We start from the raw sequence: 21557 nt of genomic DNA, 5'->3' as shown, positions 1-21557 counted from the left end.
TGTGCTCTGTTCTGGGATGGCCCCTGGTCCACCATAGTCCCTCTCTCTTTCTGTCTCTGTCTGCGGTAACTGTTGCACACAGATGGTAGAATCAGGACCACCTACCTCCCGTTTTATAGATCCTTCATGAGCTATACAAAATCAGGCCATAGCTTTTATCCAAAGCGACTTACTGAACTGCTGACATTCACACTATACAGTGCATTTGGAAAGTATTCAGACCCTTTGACTTTTTCCACACTTTGTTAGCCTTATTCAAAATGGCCATTTTTTTTTATTTTTCTCATCAATCTACACGCAATATGGACAAAGCAAAGAACGTTTTTTAAAAATGTGCAAATTTATAAAATAAAAAAAACGTAATATCACATTTCCATAAGTATTCAGACCTTTTACTCAGTACTTTGTTGAAGCACCCTTGGCAGCGATTACAGCCTCAAGTCTTCTTTGGTATGACCCTACAGGCTTGGCACACCTGTATTTGGAGAGTTTCTCCATTCTTCTCTGCAGATCCTCCCAAGCTCTGTCAGGTTGGAAGGGGAGAATCACTGCACAGCTATTTTCAAGTCTCTCCAGAGATGTTCGATTGGGTTCAAGTCCGGGCTCTGGCTGGGGTACTCAAGGACATTGAGACTTGTCCAGAAGCCATTCCTGCGTTGTCTTGGCTGAGTGTTTAGGGTCGTTGTCCTGTTGGAAGGTGAACCTTTGCCCCAGTCTGAGGTCCGGAGCACTCTGGAGCAGGTTTTCATCAAAGATCTCTCTGTACTTTGCTCCGTTCATCTTTGCCTCCGTCCTCACTAGTCTCTCAGTCCCTGCCGTTGAAAAACATCCCCACAGCATGATGCTGCCACCACCATGCTCCACTGTAGGGTGAAAAAGCAGACTGTCATGTGCCTTTTACTGAGGAGTGGCTTCCGTCTGGCCACTCTACCATAAAGGCCTGATTGGTGGAGTGCTGCAGACATGGTTGTCCTTCTAGAAGGATCTCCAATCTCCACAGAGGAACTCTGGCGCTTTGTTAGAGTGACCATCGGGTTCTTGGTCAACTCCCTGATTAATGCCCTTCTCCCCCGCTTGCTCAGTTTGGCCGGGGGGCCAGCTCTAGGAAGAGTCTTGGTGGTTCCAAACTTCTTCCATTTTAAGAGTGATGGAAGCCACTGTGTTCTTGGGGACCTTCAATCCTGAACATTTTTTTTGGGTACCTTTCCCCAGATCTGTGCCTCGACACAATCCTGTCTCGGACCTCATGGCTTGGTTATTGCTCTGACATGCACTGTCAACTGTGGAACCTTATAGACAGGCGTGTGCCTTTCCAAATCATGTTCAATCAATTGAAAAAACACAGGTGGACGCCAATCAAGTTGTAGAAACATCCCAAGGATGATCAATGGAAACAGGATGCACCTGAGCTCAATTTTGAGTCTCATAGCAAAAGGTCTGAATACTTATGTAAGTAAGGTATTTCTGAATGCACTGTATGTGTGTCTCATAACTGATGCTTTCAAAGCTTGGTGGATGTATATCACAATTATGTTATACTCAAACCCCAAATGTAAAATTTCCTTCCCAGTGATAGTTTTTGAATGTAACATTTTTATTTAAATGTATTCCTTATTTAACCAAGGATGTCACATTGAGTTTGACGTAGAGCATAGCGCCTGCAATGCCAGGATAGTGGGTTTGATTCCCGGGACCACTTGTGCGTAAAATAGCTAAACTCATGACTGTAAGTCCCTTTGGATAAAAGCATCTGTTAAATGGCATATGATTAGCTTTTTCAGTACGCCGTAGTTTTAACAATAGACAAGAATGCTGTTCACCCATGATGTCTGAAGTGTGTTTAGTTAACCACAACCTGTAGACATCAAGGCCCTGAGGCCTGTAGTTATTTCGAAGGGTGTTTCAGGCGATCAGCATATCAATCTGAACCAGAGAGGGGTCATGTGGAACATTGGAACAGGCCACAGGATAACAACATGTTCACTATTAGTCTTAAAACAAGGCTTGTCTTTGTCCTAAAAACAGAGCATTTAATCAGCCTGCTAGGTTTCTCCCACTGTATGATGGTTTTGATATCCCTACATAGCATGTTCACAGGAATATCACCACAACAATGGATCAACAAATGATATGTTCAAGGATAATCGTTGTAAGTACATCTTACGAATTTGGAAGTTGTCACTTAAAGGAGACGTTTTACCCTGTGCTTCCTCCCTCCCTCCTTCCATCCCTCTCAGTGCTTACCTTGCACAGTTGAGCATGTGTCACTAGAATTATGTTCTCAATGTTCATAACCCAATTCAATTAACTACTCAGTCTGCAACCCAGTTTTTGTAAGATACTGGTTGAAATGAAACAGACGGAGGCCCCAGCTATGATAGTCAAAATGTTTATTCACGGGCGCGCTAGTTAGTTGTACAAAACCATTCATTTTATACTGGCTTCTTACGCACATACTTTCACACACAAACATTAGGTATCCTATGCACACACTGTCCCACTACCCAGCCGACAAAGATTAGGGACCGTGATAAGCACTCCCTGTCCTTTCCCAAATCTCTGTGGCCCCTAGCCAAGGTCGGCACTGAATCTTGCTCCAACAGTCTGTGTTTAAGACACTTTAGAGACATATTGTGTTACCCTAATTCTGACTAAAACTACATACATCATTAATAATAATTTGATGAAATGTTTTTCATTGATGATTCTAATCAATTACATACAATTACATAGTTTCAGGGTGGAATATTCTAATCATTCATTTAAACATATAAATTACATCCACAGCATATAAGACTTCTTTCTGAAACACGTGTTCCTGAGGGGTCTTCGCAGGCCAGCCTGAGTACACCGGACCCCGACCCTAATCAGGAAATGTATTGGCCTGTCTGTTTCTTGCAGCTGCTTCCCTCGCCCTTTAATTGATATAAAGTGGTCTTAATGTGTAACACTGGTCAGTCAGTCAGCTTGTCAGCTAGCCAGCCAGTACTCTACCTGGTGTACAGTAAACTGGAATGGAGAGGGACGGAATTTATCCTTACAGAATCTTACCCACAATGATGGTTCGATTGATACATTGCCCAGCCTCTGTGTGTGTTTGTGTAGTCGTATTTCAGCGGTTCGTTTGTGTCTGTCCATTTGTGACGGCCACATATCTGATGTTTATGACAAGACTGACCGAGGCGGTGCTAACTCAACCGATCAACTATTACATGGCCTCGGCTCTGGTGCATCCCCCTGCCACTTCCAGTCAGTAGGGGGGATGGTGGCAGAGCTGGAGTGGACTTTGACCCCTCACCTAGACCAATAGATATGCGCTGTCCTGTTAATTTTTTATTTAACTAGGAAAGTCAGTTAAGAACAAATTCTTATTTACAATGACGGCCTAGGAACAGTGGGTTAACTGCCTTGTTCAGGGGCAGAACTACATAGTTTTACCTTGTCAGCTCGGGGATTCGATCTAGCAACCTTTCGGTTACTGGCCCAACGCTCAAACCACTAGGCTACCCGCCGTCCCAAATACACTCACTCAGTTTACACAAAGTCGGACAGGTTAGTGTTTGCTATCAAAATACTATCCTCTTGAGGGGGTGTGGATATCAATGTCCTGGTGACATTGATATCCTCCATTTACTACTGACTCACTACCCTATTCCTGCTTTCCACTCTCGCTCTTTTTTTCTCTCTCATATTCAATTTCCTTTCTGTGTCCTAAGCATTTTTTTTCTTACAAAGTGTGAATGGTTGTGTTGTGTTACTTGAAAGAGAGCAGGTGTGCTGCAGGCCTTTTTTAAAACTGCGGTTCCCAATACCTGAAATCTCATTTGCAAAATGTCTTTCTAGCCATTGCTGCTCCCCTGTCTGTCTGTTTCAACCTGGTGATGTGTGTGACACAGACTGGTCATTCATCTTTCTGGAGCGTCGCCACAGGGAAATTATGCTTGTATCGACGGCATCCATCTTGCTTTGCATCCTACTTTGCATTATGCTTTTTCTTTTCTTCTCCATGTCCTATAGTGACATCCTGGTGTTGCGTGGTGGAACTGCACGGAAAAGCCTCAACATTATCATTCCTTGTGCGGTGTCTGAAAATGCCTCGTGTGTTCCGTGCGGTATCTTATGTTGCATTTCAATAGTCTAGCAACTTGGCGGGTCAATGTGCTTCCTTCCATCAGTCCAGTTCTTTTGAATCAGTGTGGATGAGAGAAAGGAGATGAGAAGGTCAACTGCTTTAGACTATTGAGATGCACCCGTAGTTTAACCCCCCTCACTTGGTCAGTCAGTTTGCCTGAAACGTTTATATGGCTAACAATGCCCTGTGGTTTAAACACAATGGAACATTCACTCACCCCAATGTAATCTTTCTCTGTTTGACACACTAGTATTCTACACCAGGGTTGTGTTCAGTTGGGAGAAAACCTTTTGAGAAACAAAGTGGTACTTCATGACTTGTCCCATAAGACCACAGATGGTTTTGTTTTCTGTTTCAAAACATTGTAGTTGTGAAGTCAGTGAAAGTACAGAAAGCCGGAGAGGTATATGGAATATCCCATGCTATTGTGTGCCCTAAATATAACCATTGACTTAATTCAAGGACGACAACATGGTCGGGTGACTCCCTTTATCCTTCAATCTTCTCTGATCTTCTCATGAGTTGGAGTTCACCACTGAGAGAGCCATGTGATGTCCCTTTAAGTCTCCTTCCAGATACTAACCTAACTGTTCCTTTTTAATTGGTTTCAGCCGTCCAACTGTTTACCGTGGTGTTTGAAAATGGGTCTGTGTGTAGGCTACGTTTACTGTCCACGAATAGGCCTAATGGGCCATGTGGGTCTCATCCAGGGCTGTGGCAGTCATGAAATTTTGTCAGCCGATGATTGTCAAGGAAATAACTGCCGGTCTCACAGTAATTGACCGTTAATTAACATAAACACATTTTTGAATTTCCTGGCTTCCACGCATAGCCTACAAGCCACTAATGCACACATTTGAAACATCTACATTTAAACAGTTTAATAAATCCATATAATATAGCCTACACCATCACAATAAATCCATTAATTTTAGACCGGTCTAGGCCTTGATCTTGCTATGCCATATGGCTGTGGGCTACACTAGTTCATTTAGCAGTCAAGATTTTCTTTGAATTCCGTGACATTATTTTATATAATGTATTTTATATAAGAATATATGAAGAATACAATTGAACATAGCTGAATAAAATAGAAAGGATATTTTCTCAATGATTTGAGGGACTGCGCACATGCGACTATTCTGTTTTGAGCAGTTAACAAAGAAACAGGTCCTCCTATATGCTTAATTTAGAGTTATTTATGTTACTTTAGTTGTGATACAAAGGTTGAGCTATATGTTTTGATTTTTAATACATTCTAAGGCTGCATGATGCGACTCTAATGATGATTTGCATGAAAAAGTTGCATGAAAGTCATGAGCTCTTTTATTTGCGCAGGCTGTACACACTTCATCAGTCTCTCATTCACAATTTCAGAAGCACTTGATTAAGCCTCCAATTTCCCAGCTGCATCCCCTTTGTGTGGCTGTAATACCCCCTAAAAAAAATCCTGCATATGTCCTTATCCAATTCCGAGGCGTACATTTAAGATGTTGGAAGAACTGTCCACATGTACTTTTCGTCAGCCAACAAGATGAGTAGGCCTAACAAACAGCAAAATCACTAGCCTATCAACTTTTGTACTATGGGGGATAGTAGATTGACATACGCTGCCTATATCAATCTACTATCCACACACCTGTTTCGAAGCAAGGGGGAAAGAATTCATTACATCTATGCACTTAAATAGCGAATGGAGGACGCTTTTCCCGTGATTCATTTTCATGCCTGCCAGGCTATACTCCTGTTGTAAAGAGAAGTAATGTGCTTAATATTAGGAAATATGAGAAATAAATATAGTAGGCCTAGCCTATAGAAACCTGATGGGATCCTCCTGTTTTTAATAGAGGCCATCACTCTATTTTCTCTCGCAATCGCATAGCCTATAGAAATGTTGCGCAACATGAGCTCATTGGCTCTCATGAAGTGTTTGATTAGCTTTTCAATTACATTTGCATTAATGTCAGAGTGATTAGAGGGACAAGAGTGCTGAGTACCAGGCAGTTAGCAAGTTTAGTAGGCTACCTATGACCATCAGCAGCATCAGACCTTGGAGAAGACTTATTATCTTGATTAAACGGTCTCGTGGAATTTGACTACAGTCAAGACACCCTGGACCCAAACTGTTACAGACCTATATCCATCCTGCCCTGCCTATCTAAGGTCTTCGAAAGCCAAGTCAACAAACAGATCACTGACCATCTCGAATCCCACCGTACCTTCTCCGCTGTGCAATCCGGTTTCCGAGCCGGTCACGGGTGTACCTCAGCCACGCTCAAGGTACTAAACGATATCATAACCGCCATCGATAAAAGACAGTACTGTGCAGCCGTCTTCATCGACCTGGCCAAGGCTTTCGACTCTGTCAATCACCATATTCTTATCGGCAGACTCAGTAGCCTCGCTTTTTCTAATGACTGCCTTGCCTGGTTCACCAACTACTTCGCAGACAGAGTTCAGTGTGTCAAATCGGAGGGCATGTTGTCCGGTCCTCTGGCAGTCTCTATGGGGGTACCACAGTGTTCAATTCTCGGGCCTACTCTTTTCTCTGTATATATCAATGATGTTGCTCTTGCTGTGGGCGATTCCCTGATCCACCTCTACGCAGACGACACCATTCTGTATACTTCTGGCCCTTCCTTGGACACTGTGCTAGCTAACCTCCAAACGAGCTTCAATGCCATACAACACTTCTTCCGTGGCCTCCAACTGCTCTTAAACGCTAGTAAAACCAAATGCATGCTTTTCAACCGGTCGCTGCCTGCACCCGCACGCCCGACTAGCATCACCACCCTGGATGGTTCCGACCTAGAATATGTGGACATCTATAAGTACCTAGGTGTCTGGCTAGACTGCAAACTCTCCTTCCAGACTCATATCAAACATCTCCAATCCAAAATCAAATCGAGAGTCGGCTTTCTATTTCACAACAAAGCCTCCTTCACTCACGCCGCCAAACTTACCCTAGTAAAACTGACTATCCTACCGATCCTCGACTTCGGCGATGTCATCTACAAAATAGCTTCCAATACTCTACTCAGCAAACTGGATGCAGTTTATCACAGTGCCATCCGTTTTGTTACTAAAGCACCTTATACGACCCACCACTGCGACCTGTATGCCCTAGTCGGCTGGCCCTCGCTACATGTTCGTCGTCAGACCCACTGGCTCCAGGTCATCTACAAGGCTATGCTAGGTAAAGCGCCGCCTTATCTCAGTTCACTGGTCACGATGGCAACACCCACGTACGCGCTCCAGCAGGTGTATCTCACTGATCATCCCTAAAGCCAAAACCTCATTTGGCCGCCTTTCCTTCCAGTTCTCTGCTGCCTGCGACTGGAACGAATTGCAAAAATCTCTGAAGTTGGAGACTTTTATCTCCCTCAACAACTTTAAACATCTGCTATCTGAGCAGCTAACCGAACGCTGCAGCTGTACATAGTCCATCGGTATATAGCCCACCCAATTTACCTACCCCATCCCCATACGGTTTTCATTTATTTACTTTTCTGCTCTTTTGCACACCAGTATCTCTATTTGCACATGATCATCTGATGATTTATCACCCCAGTGTTAATCTGCTAAATTGTAATTATTCGCTCCTATGGCCTATTTATTGCCTACCTCCCCATGCCTTTTGCACACATTGTATATAGATTCTATTTTTTTTTCTTTTTTTCCCCTACTATGTTATTGACTTGTTTATTGTTTACTCCATGTGTAACTCTGTGTTGTTGTCTGTTCACACTGCTATGCTTTATGTTGGCCAGGTCGCAGTTGCAAATGAGAACTTGTTCTCAACTAGCCTACCTGGTTAAATAAAGGTGAAATAAAAAAAATAATAATAAAAATGTCTCGTGACCGCCAGTGTGGCGGTAGTAGGGTCACCGTAACAGCCCTAGTCTTTAATTTTGTGGTATCCAATTGGTAGTTAGTCTTGTCCTATGGCTGCAAATCCCATACGGACTCAGGAGAGGCAAAGGTCGAGAGCCGTGCGTCCTCCGAAACACAACCCAACCAAGCCGCTCTGCTTCTTGACACAATACCCACTTAACTCGGAAGCCAGCCGAGTGTGTCGGAGGAAACACCGTACACCTGGCGCTCATGTCAGCGTGCATTTCGCCCGGCCCCTAACCCGGACGACGCTGGGCCAATTGTATGGCGCCCCATGGGTCTCCCGGTCGCGGCCGGCTGCGACAGAGCCTGGACTCGAACCAGGATCTCTAGTGGCAAAGCTAGCATTGCGGTGCAGTGCCTTAGACCACTGCGCCCCTCGGGAGGCAGCCCTAGTCTCATCCACTCTGAATACCACTAAACCAGTTTGTTAAGAGGGTGTGTCGGACGTGGGTTTTCAGATTCATGTTTGTATGGGTTTGTGTGTGTGGTGCGTGTCCGGTCGTGTTTACTGAAAACCAGTCCAAGGACTTTCTCTCCAGGTAGTGTTTACTTGGTGCTCTTCAACATCTTCCTGGACTGTGCTTCACGTTGTGTGCTCTGCTAAAAGGACTTGTTTCCTACATGGTGCTAGTCAAAAGTCAAAAAGCTAGTCAAAAGTAGTGCACTATAAAGGGAATATGGTGCCATTTGGGATGCAGACAGCGTTTTTTTTTTTGCCCTTTCACAAGGTTCAGGTTACTTTCTTGTCCTAGCTGCTCTGGAAGAAATGTGCCACAAAGCATAGGTTTCTATCAACTCTGTCCAGAAGTCGCCTTAAAGATAATTTCCTCCAGAGACTGCCTTCAGCTAAAAATAAAACACCGGGGTCGTGTTCATCGGTGCACACAATGGAAAATGAAATTTAGCTTTTCTTCATTGATAGGTCAAGGTAGTCTGTTTTCTGCCGTTGATGCCTAATGAACAGAACCCTATTTATCTATCAATACCACAGGGCTCTGTCTGGTCATTCTCATATGCTAACCGTTAACTCTAACCTCTAGGCCTGGATGTTGTGTAATTTCACTCCTCTTGACACAGATTGATAATGTGGTTCCATACTGTCCGCATCCAAAATGGCCCAGGTAGTGCATTTTATATAGAGAATAGTATGCCATTTGGGACGGAACCACGGACTGACTGACATGTGTGGCGTGGGGTTGGAAATGGAATGCACCACAGTATCGTTCCCGTGGCGGGAGAATGACACTGTCACCATGAGACCTGAACTGCTGAATGAACATTTAGACAGGGAAATGGAGGGAGGAGTTGATACTAGCCTCCAGAAAATATCAAATTGTAATCTGTGTATCGTGCCTATATCTGTAACCTTATGACTCCTGCAGGCCCTATGATTGGCTGGCTGGATTTGCTGTGAAAAACACAACACCGAGACGCACGCCACACGCGCACACAAATGCACGACAAGCGCACATGTACCCTGCTCCGCTCATTCACTCAGATGATTGTAGTTGCTTAGGCAGATGCCTAGCATTGCCTATCCATATCTAACTATGCCCATAGTACTGTCAAGGTGATCAAACGCTATACCTTCACTATACACTGCGTGTACAAAACATTAGGAACACCTTCCTAAAATAGTTGCACCTCCTTTTGCCCTCAGAACAGCCTCAATTTGTCAGGGCGTGGACTCAACAAGGTGTCGAAAGCATTCCACAGGGATGATGGCGCATGTTGACTTCAGTGCTTTCCAAAGTTGTGTCAAGTTGGCTGGATGTCCTTTGCGTGTGGACCATTCTTGATACGCACAGGAAACTGTTGGGCATGAAAATCCCAGCAGCGTCGGAGTTCTAGACACACTCAAACTGGTGCGCTTGGCACCTACTAACATACCTTGTTCAAAGGCACTTAATGGCACACACACAATCCATGTCTCAATTGTCTCAAGGCTTTAAAAATGCTTCTTTTACCGGTCTTTTCCTCTTCATCTGCACTGATATTTGAAGTGGATTTAACAAGTGACATCAACAAAGGATCATAGACTGACCAGGATGGAATCCAGGTGACAGCTATGTCATTGAAAGAGCTAGTGTTCCTAATGTTTTTTTATACTCAGTGTATAATTGATGAGGAAACACCCGCTTAAGTTCTATTAGATACTAAGAGATAAACAGAATGTGTGTTTATCTGACAATAGACTTTAAACTGTGTTTTGTCAATGATATTGTGCGGACTTTGAGCGGCGTGTTTTGTTGATGTTCTGTGTAACCTATATCCACAACACACTGCTGAGAGATTGTGGCTGCCTCTGAAATGGCACACTATTCCTTTTAAAGTCCTCTGGTATTAAGGTTGTGACATTTTTTATGTTAAAACGAAATTGGGATCCTTAATGTTAAGAAAAATCTAACCTAATTATAATTGTTAATGTTTTTGTAAATGCAGAAAGTGAACAGCGTTGGTGCCCTTGCTACCGCCCTGTGAACAGCTTGAAAGCGAACCTGTGCACATGCGCAGATACTTTTGTATTGCGTCATGCTCATCTCAATATCCTAGCCTATTCATTGATGATAGGCCCTTATTTACTGAAGTTATGAGACATGGCAAGCCAAGAAATCTGTGAGATACAGTATGCCATTGTGAGATACAGCTTTTGATTGCAGATAGTCCACGGTTCTGACTCTGTCTGGCTGGTAGCCGACATGCCCATTAGGGCCAGGATGATACCAATATTTTTTTCCATATCAAAAATGTCAACATGAAGCAGATTAAACTGAGTGGAGGCTGTTATAGCAGCAAAGGAGGGACCAACTCCATATTAATGCCCATTATTTTGGAATGAGATATTCGACAAGCAGGTGTCCACATACTTTTGGTTATGTAGTGTATCACGATAATAGTATCGTTCTCGGCCCTACTGCCTATACTGTGCCCCTCCCTTCATTCTCCATCCCTCGCTAGCATGATATGAAAGATGCTAGTCTTTGATCAGTTGCCGTACTTCGAAGAACTTCGTTCCAAAAATACTGAAAACCACCGGAATCGAATCTTGACACTCAGGAATAGGAGTCAACGTATAAGGAGCCGTGCAAGGAGTCGCCACGACTAAGTCATTGTCGTTAACAGTTGGAAAAATGGCAGCTGTGGAGTCCTGTATGGCAATACTTTGAGAAGTTAAATGAGAATGAAATACAAACTTTCCGAGGTGGAATTGAGGTACAGTAATGGTGGTACAGGTGCGATGCTTAACCACCTGAAAGCGACGCCCCGTGAAACCCAAAACGTTGCATGCAGCAGCATTGTGAATTCACATGTCTTTTGGATGCAGTCTGGGTATCTTTTTAGTATTTTCTCCCTCAGTGGAAACACGTTCCATTGATGCGCTTGTTTTACCTATTGTTTTACCTCGTCTCCCACAACATGATTATTTCACTCACTGTTTTTGTCCCTCTTCTCCGTCCGTAGAGCATGTTCCAGTGGAGTTGCGGGAGCTCTTCTACTGTGACCAGTATGAGCAGGAGCACCTGAAGCCCCCCGTCACACGCCTCCTGCTCTCCTCTGAACTCTACTGCCGCACCTACGGTCTGCTGCAGGGGGACCAGGGGGGACCAGGGGCCCCAAAAGACAACGCCACCCTGCTGCAGCTCCTCGCCAACAGGGGCGTGGCCCCCAAAGATCAAGACGTCCCCGTGTCTGACGTGGACCTCCGGCATAAACCAATCAAAATGGTAAGAGGTGGGAGTGAGTGTGGCATATGGTGCATATGGCGTGTTGACATGGTTTAGTCCATTGTGATTTTGGGTAATCTTGGCACCCAGAACCAAGTCTCGTGTTAGGTTTCGTCTGACATGTGAGACTATGGTTCGAGTTATGGAAATATGTAAACGGAGGAGGATTTCTGTTTTACTGTTGGCCACCAGTCTCCCAGTATTAGTAATGCCCCTGGGATGGGATTGGGGTGACTGGGGACGACTGCCACAACACACAGGTTCAATTGAGGGAAGATCGAAGCTGCACTGGAAACTGCCACTGGACCGGTCCTGGTGTCACAATAATCCCTCCAGCAGTGATCGATCTGGTCGTCTGGGCATACGGTCTGCCTCATAGGGACACACACAGGCATTGTCTGGTCACCCTCAGCCATGACTGCTGGCCATGGGGGAGTGGGGATGTTAAAGCTGTGGAGAGGATTGAGGTGTGGGACTACCCCCTTTGTGGACCCATTCCCTGGTACAGATGCCATACAGAGCCTTCAGAAAGTGTTCACACCCCATGATTTTTTCCCCCACATTTTGTTCTGTTACAGCCTGAATTTAAAATGGATTAATATGAGATTTTGTGTCGCTGGCCTACACACAGTACTCCATAATGTCAAATTGGAATTATGTTTTTAGATATTAAATGTTTTTTACAAGTTAATTACTAAAGCTGAAATGTCTTGAGTCAATAACGGGGCGGCAAGTAGCCTAGTGGTTAGAGCGTTGGACTAGTAACTGGAAGGTTGCAAGATCGAGTCCCCCGAGCTGACAAGGTAAAAATCTGTTGTTCTGCCCCTGATCAAGGCAGGGGCAGAACAAGAGGTTAACCCACTGTTCCTAGGCTGTCATCGAAAATAAGAATTTGTTCTTAAAACTGACTTGCCTAGTTAAAGATACATTTTTTATAAGTATTCTGCCCCTTTTGTTATGGCAAGCCTAAATAAGTTTAGTAAAAATTTGCTTCACAAGTTGCATGGACTCACTCTGTGTACAGTCGTGGCCAAAAGTTTAGAGAATGACATAAATATAAATTTTCACAAAGTCTGCTGCCTCAGTTTGTATGATGACAATTTGCATATACTCCAGAATGTTATGAAGAGTAATCACATTAATTGCAAAGTCCCTCTTTGCCATGCAAATGAACTGGACTGGGGTAAAGTCATTTTCTCTGAATCCCCTTTCCGATTGTTTGGGGCATCCGGAAAAAAGCTTGTCCGGAGAAGACAAGGTGAGCGCTACCATCTGTCCTGTGTCATGCCAACAGTAAAGCATCCTGAGACCATTCATGTGTGGGGTTGCTACTCAGCCAAGGGAGTGGGCTCACTCACAATTTTGCCTAAGAACTCAGCCATGAATAAAGAATGGTACCAACACATTCTCCGAGAGCAACTTCTCCCAACCACCCAGGAACAGTTTGGTGACGAACAATGCCTTTTCCAGCATGATGGAGCACCTTGCCATAAGGCAAAGTGATAACTAAGTGGCTTGGAGAACAAAACATCAATATTTTGGGTCCATGGCCAGGAAACTCCCCAGACCATAATCCCATTGAGAACTTGTGGTCAATCCTCAAGAGGCGGGTGGACAAACAAACCCCACATTCTGACAAACTCCAAGCATTGATTATGCAAGAATGGGCTGCCATCAGCCAGGATGTGGCCCAGAAGTTAATTGACAGCATGCCAGGGCGGATTGCAGAGGTCTTGAAAAAGAAGGGTCAACACTGCAAATATTGACTCTTTGCATCAACATCATGTAATTGTCAATAAAAGCCTTTGACACTTATGAAATGCTTGTAATTATACTTCAGTATTCCATAGTAACATCTGACAAAAATATCTAAAGACACTGAAGCAGCAAACTTTGTGAAAATTAATATTCGTCATTCTCAAAACTTTTGGCCACGACTGTACATTAATAGTGTTTAACATTATTTTTGAATGATTACCACCTCTCTGTACCCCACACATACAATTATCTGTAAGGTCCATCAGCTGAGCAGTGAATTTCAAACACAGATTCAACCACAAAGACCGGGGAGGTTTTTCAATGCATTGCAAAGAAGGGCACCTATTGTAGAAGGGTATAAAAAAAATAGCAGCCATTGAATATCCCTTTTTGAGCATGGTGCATGGAGCATATTAATTACACTTTGGATGGTGAATCAATACACCCAGCCTCTACAAAGATACAGGCGTCCTTCCTAACTCAGTTGCCGGAGAGGAACAAAACCGCTCAGGGATTTCACCATGAGGCCAATGGTGACATTAAAAGTATTTTTTAATGGCTGTGATAGGATAACATTGAGGATGGATCAACATTGTAGTTACTCCACAATACTAACCTAAATGACAAAGTGAAAAGATCGAAGCCTGTACGTGCATCCTGTTTGCAAAAAGGCACATAAATTGCCAAAGAAATGTACTTCATGTCCTGAACACAAAGCCTTATGTTTGGGGAAAATCCAACACAACACTGAGTACCACTCTTAATATTTTCAAGCATGGTCGTGGCTTCATCGTGTTATGGGCATGCTTGTCATCGGCAAGGACTACAGAGTTATTAGGATAAAAATAAACCGAATAGAGCTACTCACAGGGAAAATCCTAAAGGGAAACTTGTTCAGTCTGCCTTCCAACAGACACTGGGAGACAAATTCACCTTTCAGGACAATAACCTAAAACACAAGGCCAAATATTTGGGTTACTTACCAAGATGACATTGAATGTTCCTGAGTGGACTAGTTACAGTTTTGACTTAAATCGTCTTGAAAATCTATGACGAGGCTTGAAAATGTCGATCTACAACCAACTTAACAGTGCTTGAAGAATTTTTAAACGAAGAATGCAAATATTGTACAATCCAGGTGTGCAAAGCTCGTAGACTTACCCAGAAATAATCACAGATGTAATCGATGCCAAAGGGGATTCTAACAGGTAGTTACTCAGGGGTGTGAATATTTATGTAAAATAGCTATTTCTGTGTCTTTATGGGCTATTGTGTGTGTGTGTGGGGGGGGGGGGGATGTAATACATTTTTAATTAAGGCTGTAACTTTCTGAAGGCACTGAAAGTTATGATGAACTTCACAGGGTGGTGAAAGTGCAAGGTGATGAGCTTGATGATCGATGCTTGACTGCTGTTTGACATACAAATATTCTGACTCTTATCCATAATAATCTCATCATATAGACTAGCCTACCCGCACTTGAACTACGAGCTGTTGGCTGGAGTGCACGTGCCAAGACCCGATTGGGCACATTTGCTATTTAACGCAACAGTTTTTGTAAAAAAATATAATATATAAAAACTTAAGTGAAAAATAAAAATGTTGTGTGCACTACGTCATCATGCACTGATTTTTATGCGCAACAAGTCTTTATGTAGATTTTAGAATATTTGCAAGAAAATCTGTCGCCAATTGGATGGAAATCTAGCTATTGCCTGTTTCGGTCTCTGTTTCTCTCTCTTGCTCTTGCATTGTTATGTGGTCATTGAAGCTTGATCATGTCTGCTCCGTCTGAGAACCATATTCCCATTCAATTGGCCAAATGATCTCCCTTAGCAGCCAATTAGAAGAAAGGGAACCCGCATGGTTCCGGAGGCCTGAGCCTGTTCAAATAGGAACAGATGTATTACAGCTTAATTTCTCTGAATTCACTGTGACCCAATTTGACGAGTAAGGAATGTTACAGTCTTTAACTAATTAAATATTATACCTTCTCGATTTCAAAAAAATATATATCTTAATGAGATGTAGAAGATTTCGTAAACAATTAATGGAATTCTAACTTGCTTTGAACCTCAGCTCTTGAGCACTAGACATCATTGACTTATTATTATACATCATGGAAGTGCTGTTGTCAAAGGCTACATTTTGGCTGCATGAGCATACTTCGACACTCTGCAAATGTTTACAGTGTGGCTTTAACAATATTACCCCCCCCCCCCTATACTGTATATAATCTTCACTACAACATCTATGTTCCCACCCCCAGCCAGCCCAGCTCCTCTTGCAGACACCAGCCCAACAGACACTGGCGCTGTGATTTGAATGCCCTGAAGTCTGTTTCTGGAGAACCTGTGTAGCTGTAGTCAGGCGTGTTTCCCTCGTAGTCAGTCAGGTGAAAAGTAGATCGCTCCGTTACCCCTGCCTCCGCCTCTCTCTAACTCCACCTCTAACTCTTTCTCTGCTTCTCTGCCTGGTGCCTTTGCCTCTCTGCCTGTGCCCCTGTTTCTGCCACTAACTCTGCCTGGTGCCTCTAACAGGGGAGCTACACTGGGCTGTCGAGTCACTTTATCAAGTGTTCTCGTCTGTGAGCAATCCTTGAAAATAGAACCAGAGTGTAATGTTATGCTGAGCAGCACACGCCTCTCGCGATACTGCCTGGAGCTCTCTACCTGTTGGCCAGGGCACCTGGTGGTGTCGCTGTCTGCAGGTCCTTGTACTAATTGGACCAGTGGTGTGTGAGGGGAGAAGTGTGCTGTCTCATCCAGACCTAGGTTCAAATAGTATTGACTTTCTTTCAAACGCTTAAGTTGCGATCAATTGAGCTTGCCTGGCTGGCACAATGGAACCGATGGAATAGTGGAGGTGAGAGTTGTGCTCCAGTGTGCTGTCTTTGCTCAGCTAGTACAGTCTGTGCTATGTTCTGTGCTCAGCTCATACTGTTCTGTGCTTAGCTAGTACTGTCTGTGCTGTGTTCTGTGGTCAGCTAGTACAGTGTGTGCTGTGTTCTGTGCTCAGCTGGTGCCGTCTCAGCTCCATGATGGTGTTGCTACCATGCTGCCAGACCTGGGAGGGTGCCTCAGCCTCAGCTGGCCAAGAGCTGATAGTGACACTCACTGCTTGGCTGCCACTGTTAGGCTGCTGCTACTCAACTTGCACTTGTAGTGCTCTCTGAGCTTGAGCTTTGGGACAGTGCTGCTGTCCGAGCTGCCTGGCTCTGTCAGGGGGGAAAGTGGGTCATGCAACACGCACGCACAGCATTAAGAGGATGGAGCAGTGCAGCAATGTGGGCCTTGGACAGTAAACAGCTTTGAAGCAACAGCAATCTGCTGCTGTAGTGTGCGGCTTTATATTAAAGCTCATCTGTGTCATGCATGCATGCAGTCACGCACACACAAAGCATGTTCACAAACCAACCAAAGCACACACACATAATCAGTATTGCTTCCGTCTCTCTCCTTGCCCCTAACCTGGGCTCGAACCAGGGACCCTGTGAACACATCTACAACTGCCTCCCAAGACACATCGTTACCTATCGCTCCACAAAAGCCGCAGCCCTTGCAGAGCAAGAGAAACACTTCAAGGTCTCAGAGCAAGTAACGTCACCAATTTGAAACGCTACTAGCGCGCACTGCTAACTAGCTAGCCATTTCACACCAGACACGCACGCACACACACAGCAAGTGTAAACAGAATATATTATTGTTTACTTACAGATAACATCTGTATTGCCTTTTAAAGCGCTTTCACTGTGTGATATTGACCACTCTTCTCTCTGGTTATGTCCCAAATACCAAATAGAACCTTATTTCCTATGGGCCCTGGTCAAAGTAGTGCACTATGGAAGGAATAGGGTGTCATTTGGAAGGTTGCCTCTTTTCAATAACCTCACAGCTTACATCATCAGCTCTAAATGAAGCTTGGGCAAAAAAATCTACATTTTAAATAGATATTCTAAATAGGATACTTTCTCTAGCGCGTCCCACCCTTGAACGGCGCTGTCACTGAAGCCTTCTTAGATCACTCAGCCAGTCTTGCTATACTACACCTGGTCTTGGGCTTGTGTCCCAAATGGCACCCTATTCCCTATGTCCATGAAAATCAACTCTGGACCTCAAAGCCAGTTCCATTATGTTTTTTTTTATTGTTCCCCTCTAATCAGGGACTGATTTTTGACCTGGGACACCAGGTGGGTGCAATTCATTATCCGGTAGAACAGAAAACCAGCAGGCTCCGGACCTTGTAGGGTAAGAGTTGAATACCCCCGCTCTATATAGTGCACCACTTTTGACCTGCTCTGACTCATACCACACACACACAGTATATATTATCTATCATCGTCAGGGGTGTATTCAGTGAGCTGAAACATTTCAGAATGTTGCAGATAGAAATATACTGATTAGAGCTGATGTGATTCCCAGCGCTACCTGACAGACAATCCTATCTGAACGTTCTGTAACGTTGCACCCTCCTGAACAGACCCCAGATATCATTGTGCACCGTGATATTGATGATGCATTACTAATAGCCATACTTTGTGTATTTCATATGTAGTTGCTGTGTATCAGTCACAGACAAGTGTTTTTAAATGGAATCCTTGTTTGTTACATTTACGTTTTGGTAATTTAGCAGACACTCTATCCAGAGTGGGAATTGATAATAATGGGAATTGATGGAAATTATGTAAAAATGTACCACTAGCCACTTTAAACAATGCCACTTAATATAATGTTTACATACCCTACATTACTCATCTCATATGTATATACTGTACTCTATATCATCTACTGCATCTTGCCATCTTTATGTAATACATGTATCACTAGCCACTTTAAACTATGCCACTTTATGTTTACATACCCTACATTACTCATCTCATATGTATATACTGTACTCTATACCATCTACTGCATCCTGCCTATGCCGTTCTGTACCATCACTCATTCATATATCTTTGTGTACATATTCTTTATCCCTTTACACTTGTGTGTATAAGGTAGTAGTTGTGGAATTGTTAGGTTAAATTACTCGTTGGTTATTACTGCATTGTCGGAACTAGAAGCACAAGCATTTTGCTACACTCGCATTAACATCTGCTAACCATGTGTATGTGACAAATAAAATTTGATTTGATTTGATTTTGAGTGCCTTAGAGTCAGTGAAGTTCATTCAAATGTTATGTAGCCTACATATGACAACGGCATGAATGTACTTTGGGGGAGCAGTGGGGGTGGTCACAGGATAGCCCTGTTCCTGAAATCCCTGCCTGTGTCTGGTTGGTTTTGGTTAGTGAGTCGCTGACATGTTGACTTAAGTCATACTGCTGGGCACGCAAGTTTTCGCTCAAATTAGCATCCGTCTAGAGCGCAGTAGGAATTAGAAGTGGCACAGGCTGTGTACCAAATGGCACCCTATTCCCTATTTAGTGTACTACTTTTGACCAGGCCCCAGTAGTGCACCCATAGGGCTCTGGTCAAAAGATGTGCACTATATAGGAGATAGGGTGCCATTTGGGACACAGCGGAATGCTGCTGAACATCGTCTCGCAACATTTGGCCCGTCACGGTACCACCCAGGCCTGCCAAGGGGAGAAATAACATTTTAGTGTTTCTTTTTCTTTTGTTTGTTACAGAGAAGAGTCAACAAAGGAAAGCTGCCAGGGATCGCAACATTGATCTTGTAATGTGTTTTTTTGGGGGGACAACAACAATGTTATCCAGATGGGAGGGTTGTAAAAAGCTGGCACAGCACAAATTGTTGTGGTTTTGCTGCTGCTGCAGTATTTAGTATCTAGCTTGACATGTCAATACTCGGGGAGCCATATGTTGTCAGAGGGGTGGAGGGGTGCCGGGTAGCGCATTAGCTCCACCCAACCCTGCCGCGCTGCACCCCCCCCCCCCCCCAAGAGCACTCCCCACAGTGACCCCAAAAGCACTCCGCACCCAACCAACCCCACTTATCCCCCAGACCCGGCTGGCTGGCTGGCTGATCCTTCTGTTTGTCCCTCTGTCTAACCCTGGATTTCATGGGGGCTGTGGCTGGGGAGGAGGGGTTGAGAGGGTTAAGTCATATTTCAGATATAATCAGATTTCACCTCCTTTGGTGTTTGTTTTCCTCTTGTTGTTATTATTGACATGGATGATCGTCGCAGTATTCCCAATGCAGCAATTAATGATTTCCTTATAGACAGGTTAATATATAGCTTAATATTATATTATGTAATTATTGGAGGATAAGTTATGTCCGGTCAGCTCAAGAGGATTCTGAGCAGAGCGACCCGGTGTTAAGCCGGTGGGGGAGTAGAGCACCACCGCCACGCCCAGGATTGTGGGTGCTTGTAGGTCAAATTGTTGGTTGTTATGGCGATTTGGCTGGCAGAGTGTGTGCCCTATGTTCCAGGCTTGCACCTCTCTCTCCCTTCTCATTAAGGTGAACTTGTGATTTGGCTTAGCGAGCTCCGCAGGGTCAGGACGGGAAATATGTGACCCCAACCTCTCCTCTCTTCCTCTTTACTCTGCTCTCATTCCACGCTTTTGTTGTGAATGGCCCTGTAGTCTACTCCCTCCTGAATGATCACTGTATTACACCATAGTGAAATAGAGCTTATTCTCACTGAATAGAGTTATCTGGACAAAATGTTGATTTACGCAATATGCACATACACTTTTCAATTCACATTAGCTACGGGAATGTCACGAGCCGAGAGGGTTTGGTTGACTTTCTTGCTTACGCAACAATTCGCAAGCATGTGCAGACAATTTAAAGGGTTTATTTTGTCTTCTGTACACTCATTACATTTTTGTTTCACGACAAAATCACAGAGTCACCACCATCTAAAGCTAACATGTCTTCATCAAGTAACATTAGACTATCAAAATGAACGAGTAGGCCTACCTTACAAAATTACAACAAACCATGCTTCATTTTTATCAATATCATGCAAATCATTAGGCTACATGTGGTAAAAGAAAATTGCGATTGAAAACTTTGGAATAATTCACCAGGGAGTTGTTGAGCTGTTTTATATGGAACCCCATTCCTGCCACCCAAAAATGAAATGCATATAGATCTTACATATAGGTTATGTTTCTTCATTGGTAGCATTGTGTGGCGATTTCAATCTATCCATGTTGCAGAGATCCGCCGGCAAACGTGTGGCAACCTGGCATTTGCCCCAGCACTTTTAATTAGGTTTAATACAAAATATTGACACAAAGTGTTGAAAAAAAGAGGGACAACATAATGTTTTTTTATTTAATTTATTCTCCTCATGATTTGTTTGACAGGATTTTAATGTTTTCATTCTCCAGGAGTTTTTTTTAAAAACCATATGATCTGATAAGAAAAAATCTGGTCCTATCATAGTTAGTAATAAACCAGCTGTAATTTTTTTTAATGTCATACCCAGAGTTTTACCTGGTTAGGTTAGCCTACCAGACCAAGAACAACTCTGGGCCCCAGGAAAACAATTCCCCCCACTCTGGGACCTGTGGTGCCACCTCCGAAATCACCACACAATGTTACAAATGAAACAACATTTATTCTATTTGTATGATCTATCTCAAAAATGTTGACTTAAGTAGTTTGACTTGCACATCTCAACATTTTGTAGACATAAACTTTTTTTTATGGTGGTGGGAATGGGCGCCCATAGTTTTACGTGGCTCAGCAGGCAGCAGCCACTGCGACAATTTCACAATGTATCAACGAAATATATTTAATGTAAACTCAAATATAAGGAACATTTCAAAAACATTGCTCTGCTTTTACCATTTTATACTGGAGGAGTGTTGAGCTCAACGAGACAGTTGTTTACACTGCCCTGCTAAGAGGGGGGGAAACTGTCAAGGGTGACCTTCGGAGGTAGCGCTCGAGACGTTAAGTATTGTCGCTTGAATCGATACCTCTCGAATGTCCCTTTGCTATCTTCAATGTGAAACCGACCTCAGTCTCCTCCTCCTCTTCCCGTTCTGTCACTCTCTCACATTCCTCTCTACTGTCAGTCCTTCTCTCTTTCTCTCTCTGTCCAAAATACCACACTCTGA

At 43.7% G+C, this 21557-nt stretch overlaps 1 protein-coding gene across 5 annotated transcripts in view; it reads left to right on the top strand.

Annotated features, from left to right (window-relative positions):
- The window catches only part of LOC129832828 (calmodulin-regulated spectrin-associated protein 3-like), a 65758-nt gene that overhangs the window by 3170 nt on the left and 41031 nt on the right, over positions 1-21557 (top strand). For all 5 annotated transcript variants that reach the window (XM_055896871.1, XM_055896868.1, XM_055896873.1 and 2 more), the window contains exon 2: positions 11492-11754. In XM_055896871.1, coding sequence (XP_055752846.1) covers positions 11492-11754 — 263 coding nt within the window. The remainder of the gene's footprint in view (positions 1-11491; positions 11755-21557) is intronic.

This window comes from Salvelinus fontinalis, chromosome 34 (genome assembly GCF_029448725.1).
Source record: "Salvelinus fontinalis isolate EN_2023a chromosome 34, ASM2944872v1, whole genome shotgun sequence".
NCBI classification, from domain to species: domain Eukaryota; kingdom Metazoa; phylum Chordata; class Actinopteri; order Salmoniformes; family Salmonidae; genus Salvelinus; species Salvelinus fontinalis.
This window is presented reverse-complemented; position numbering and strand designations above follow the sequence as displayed.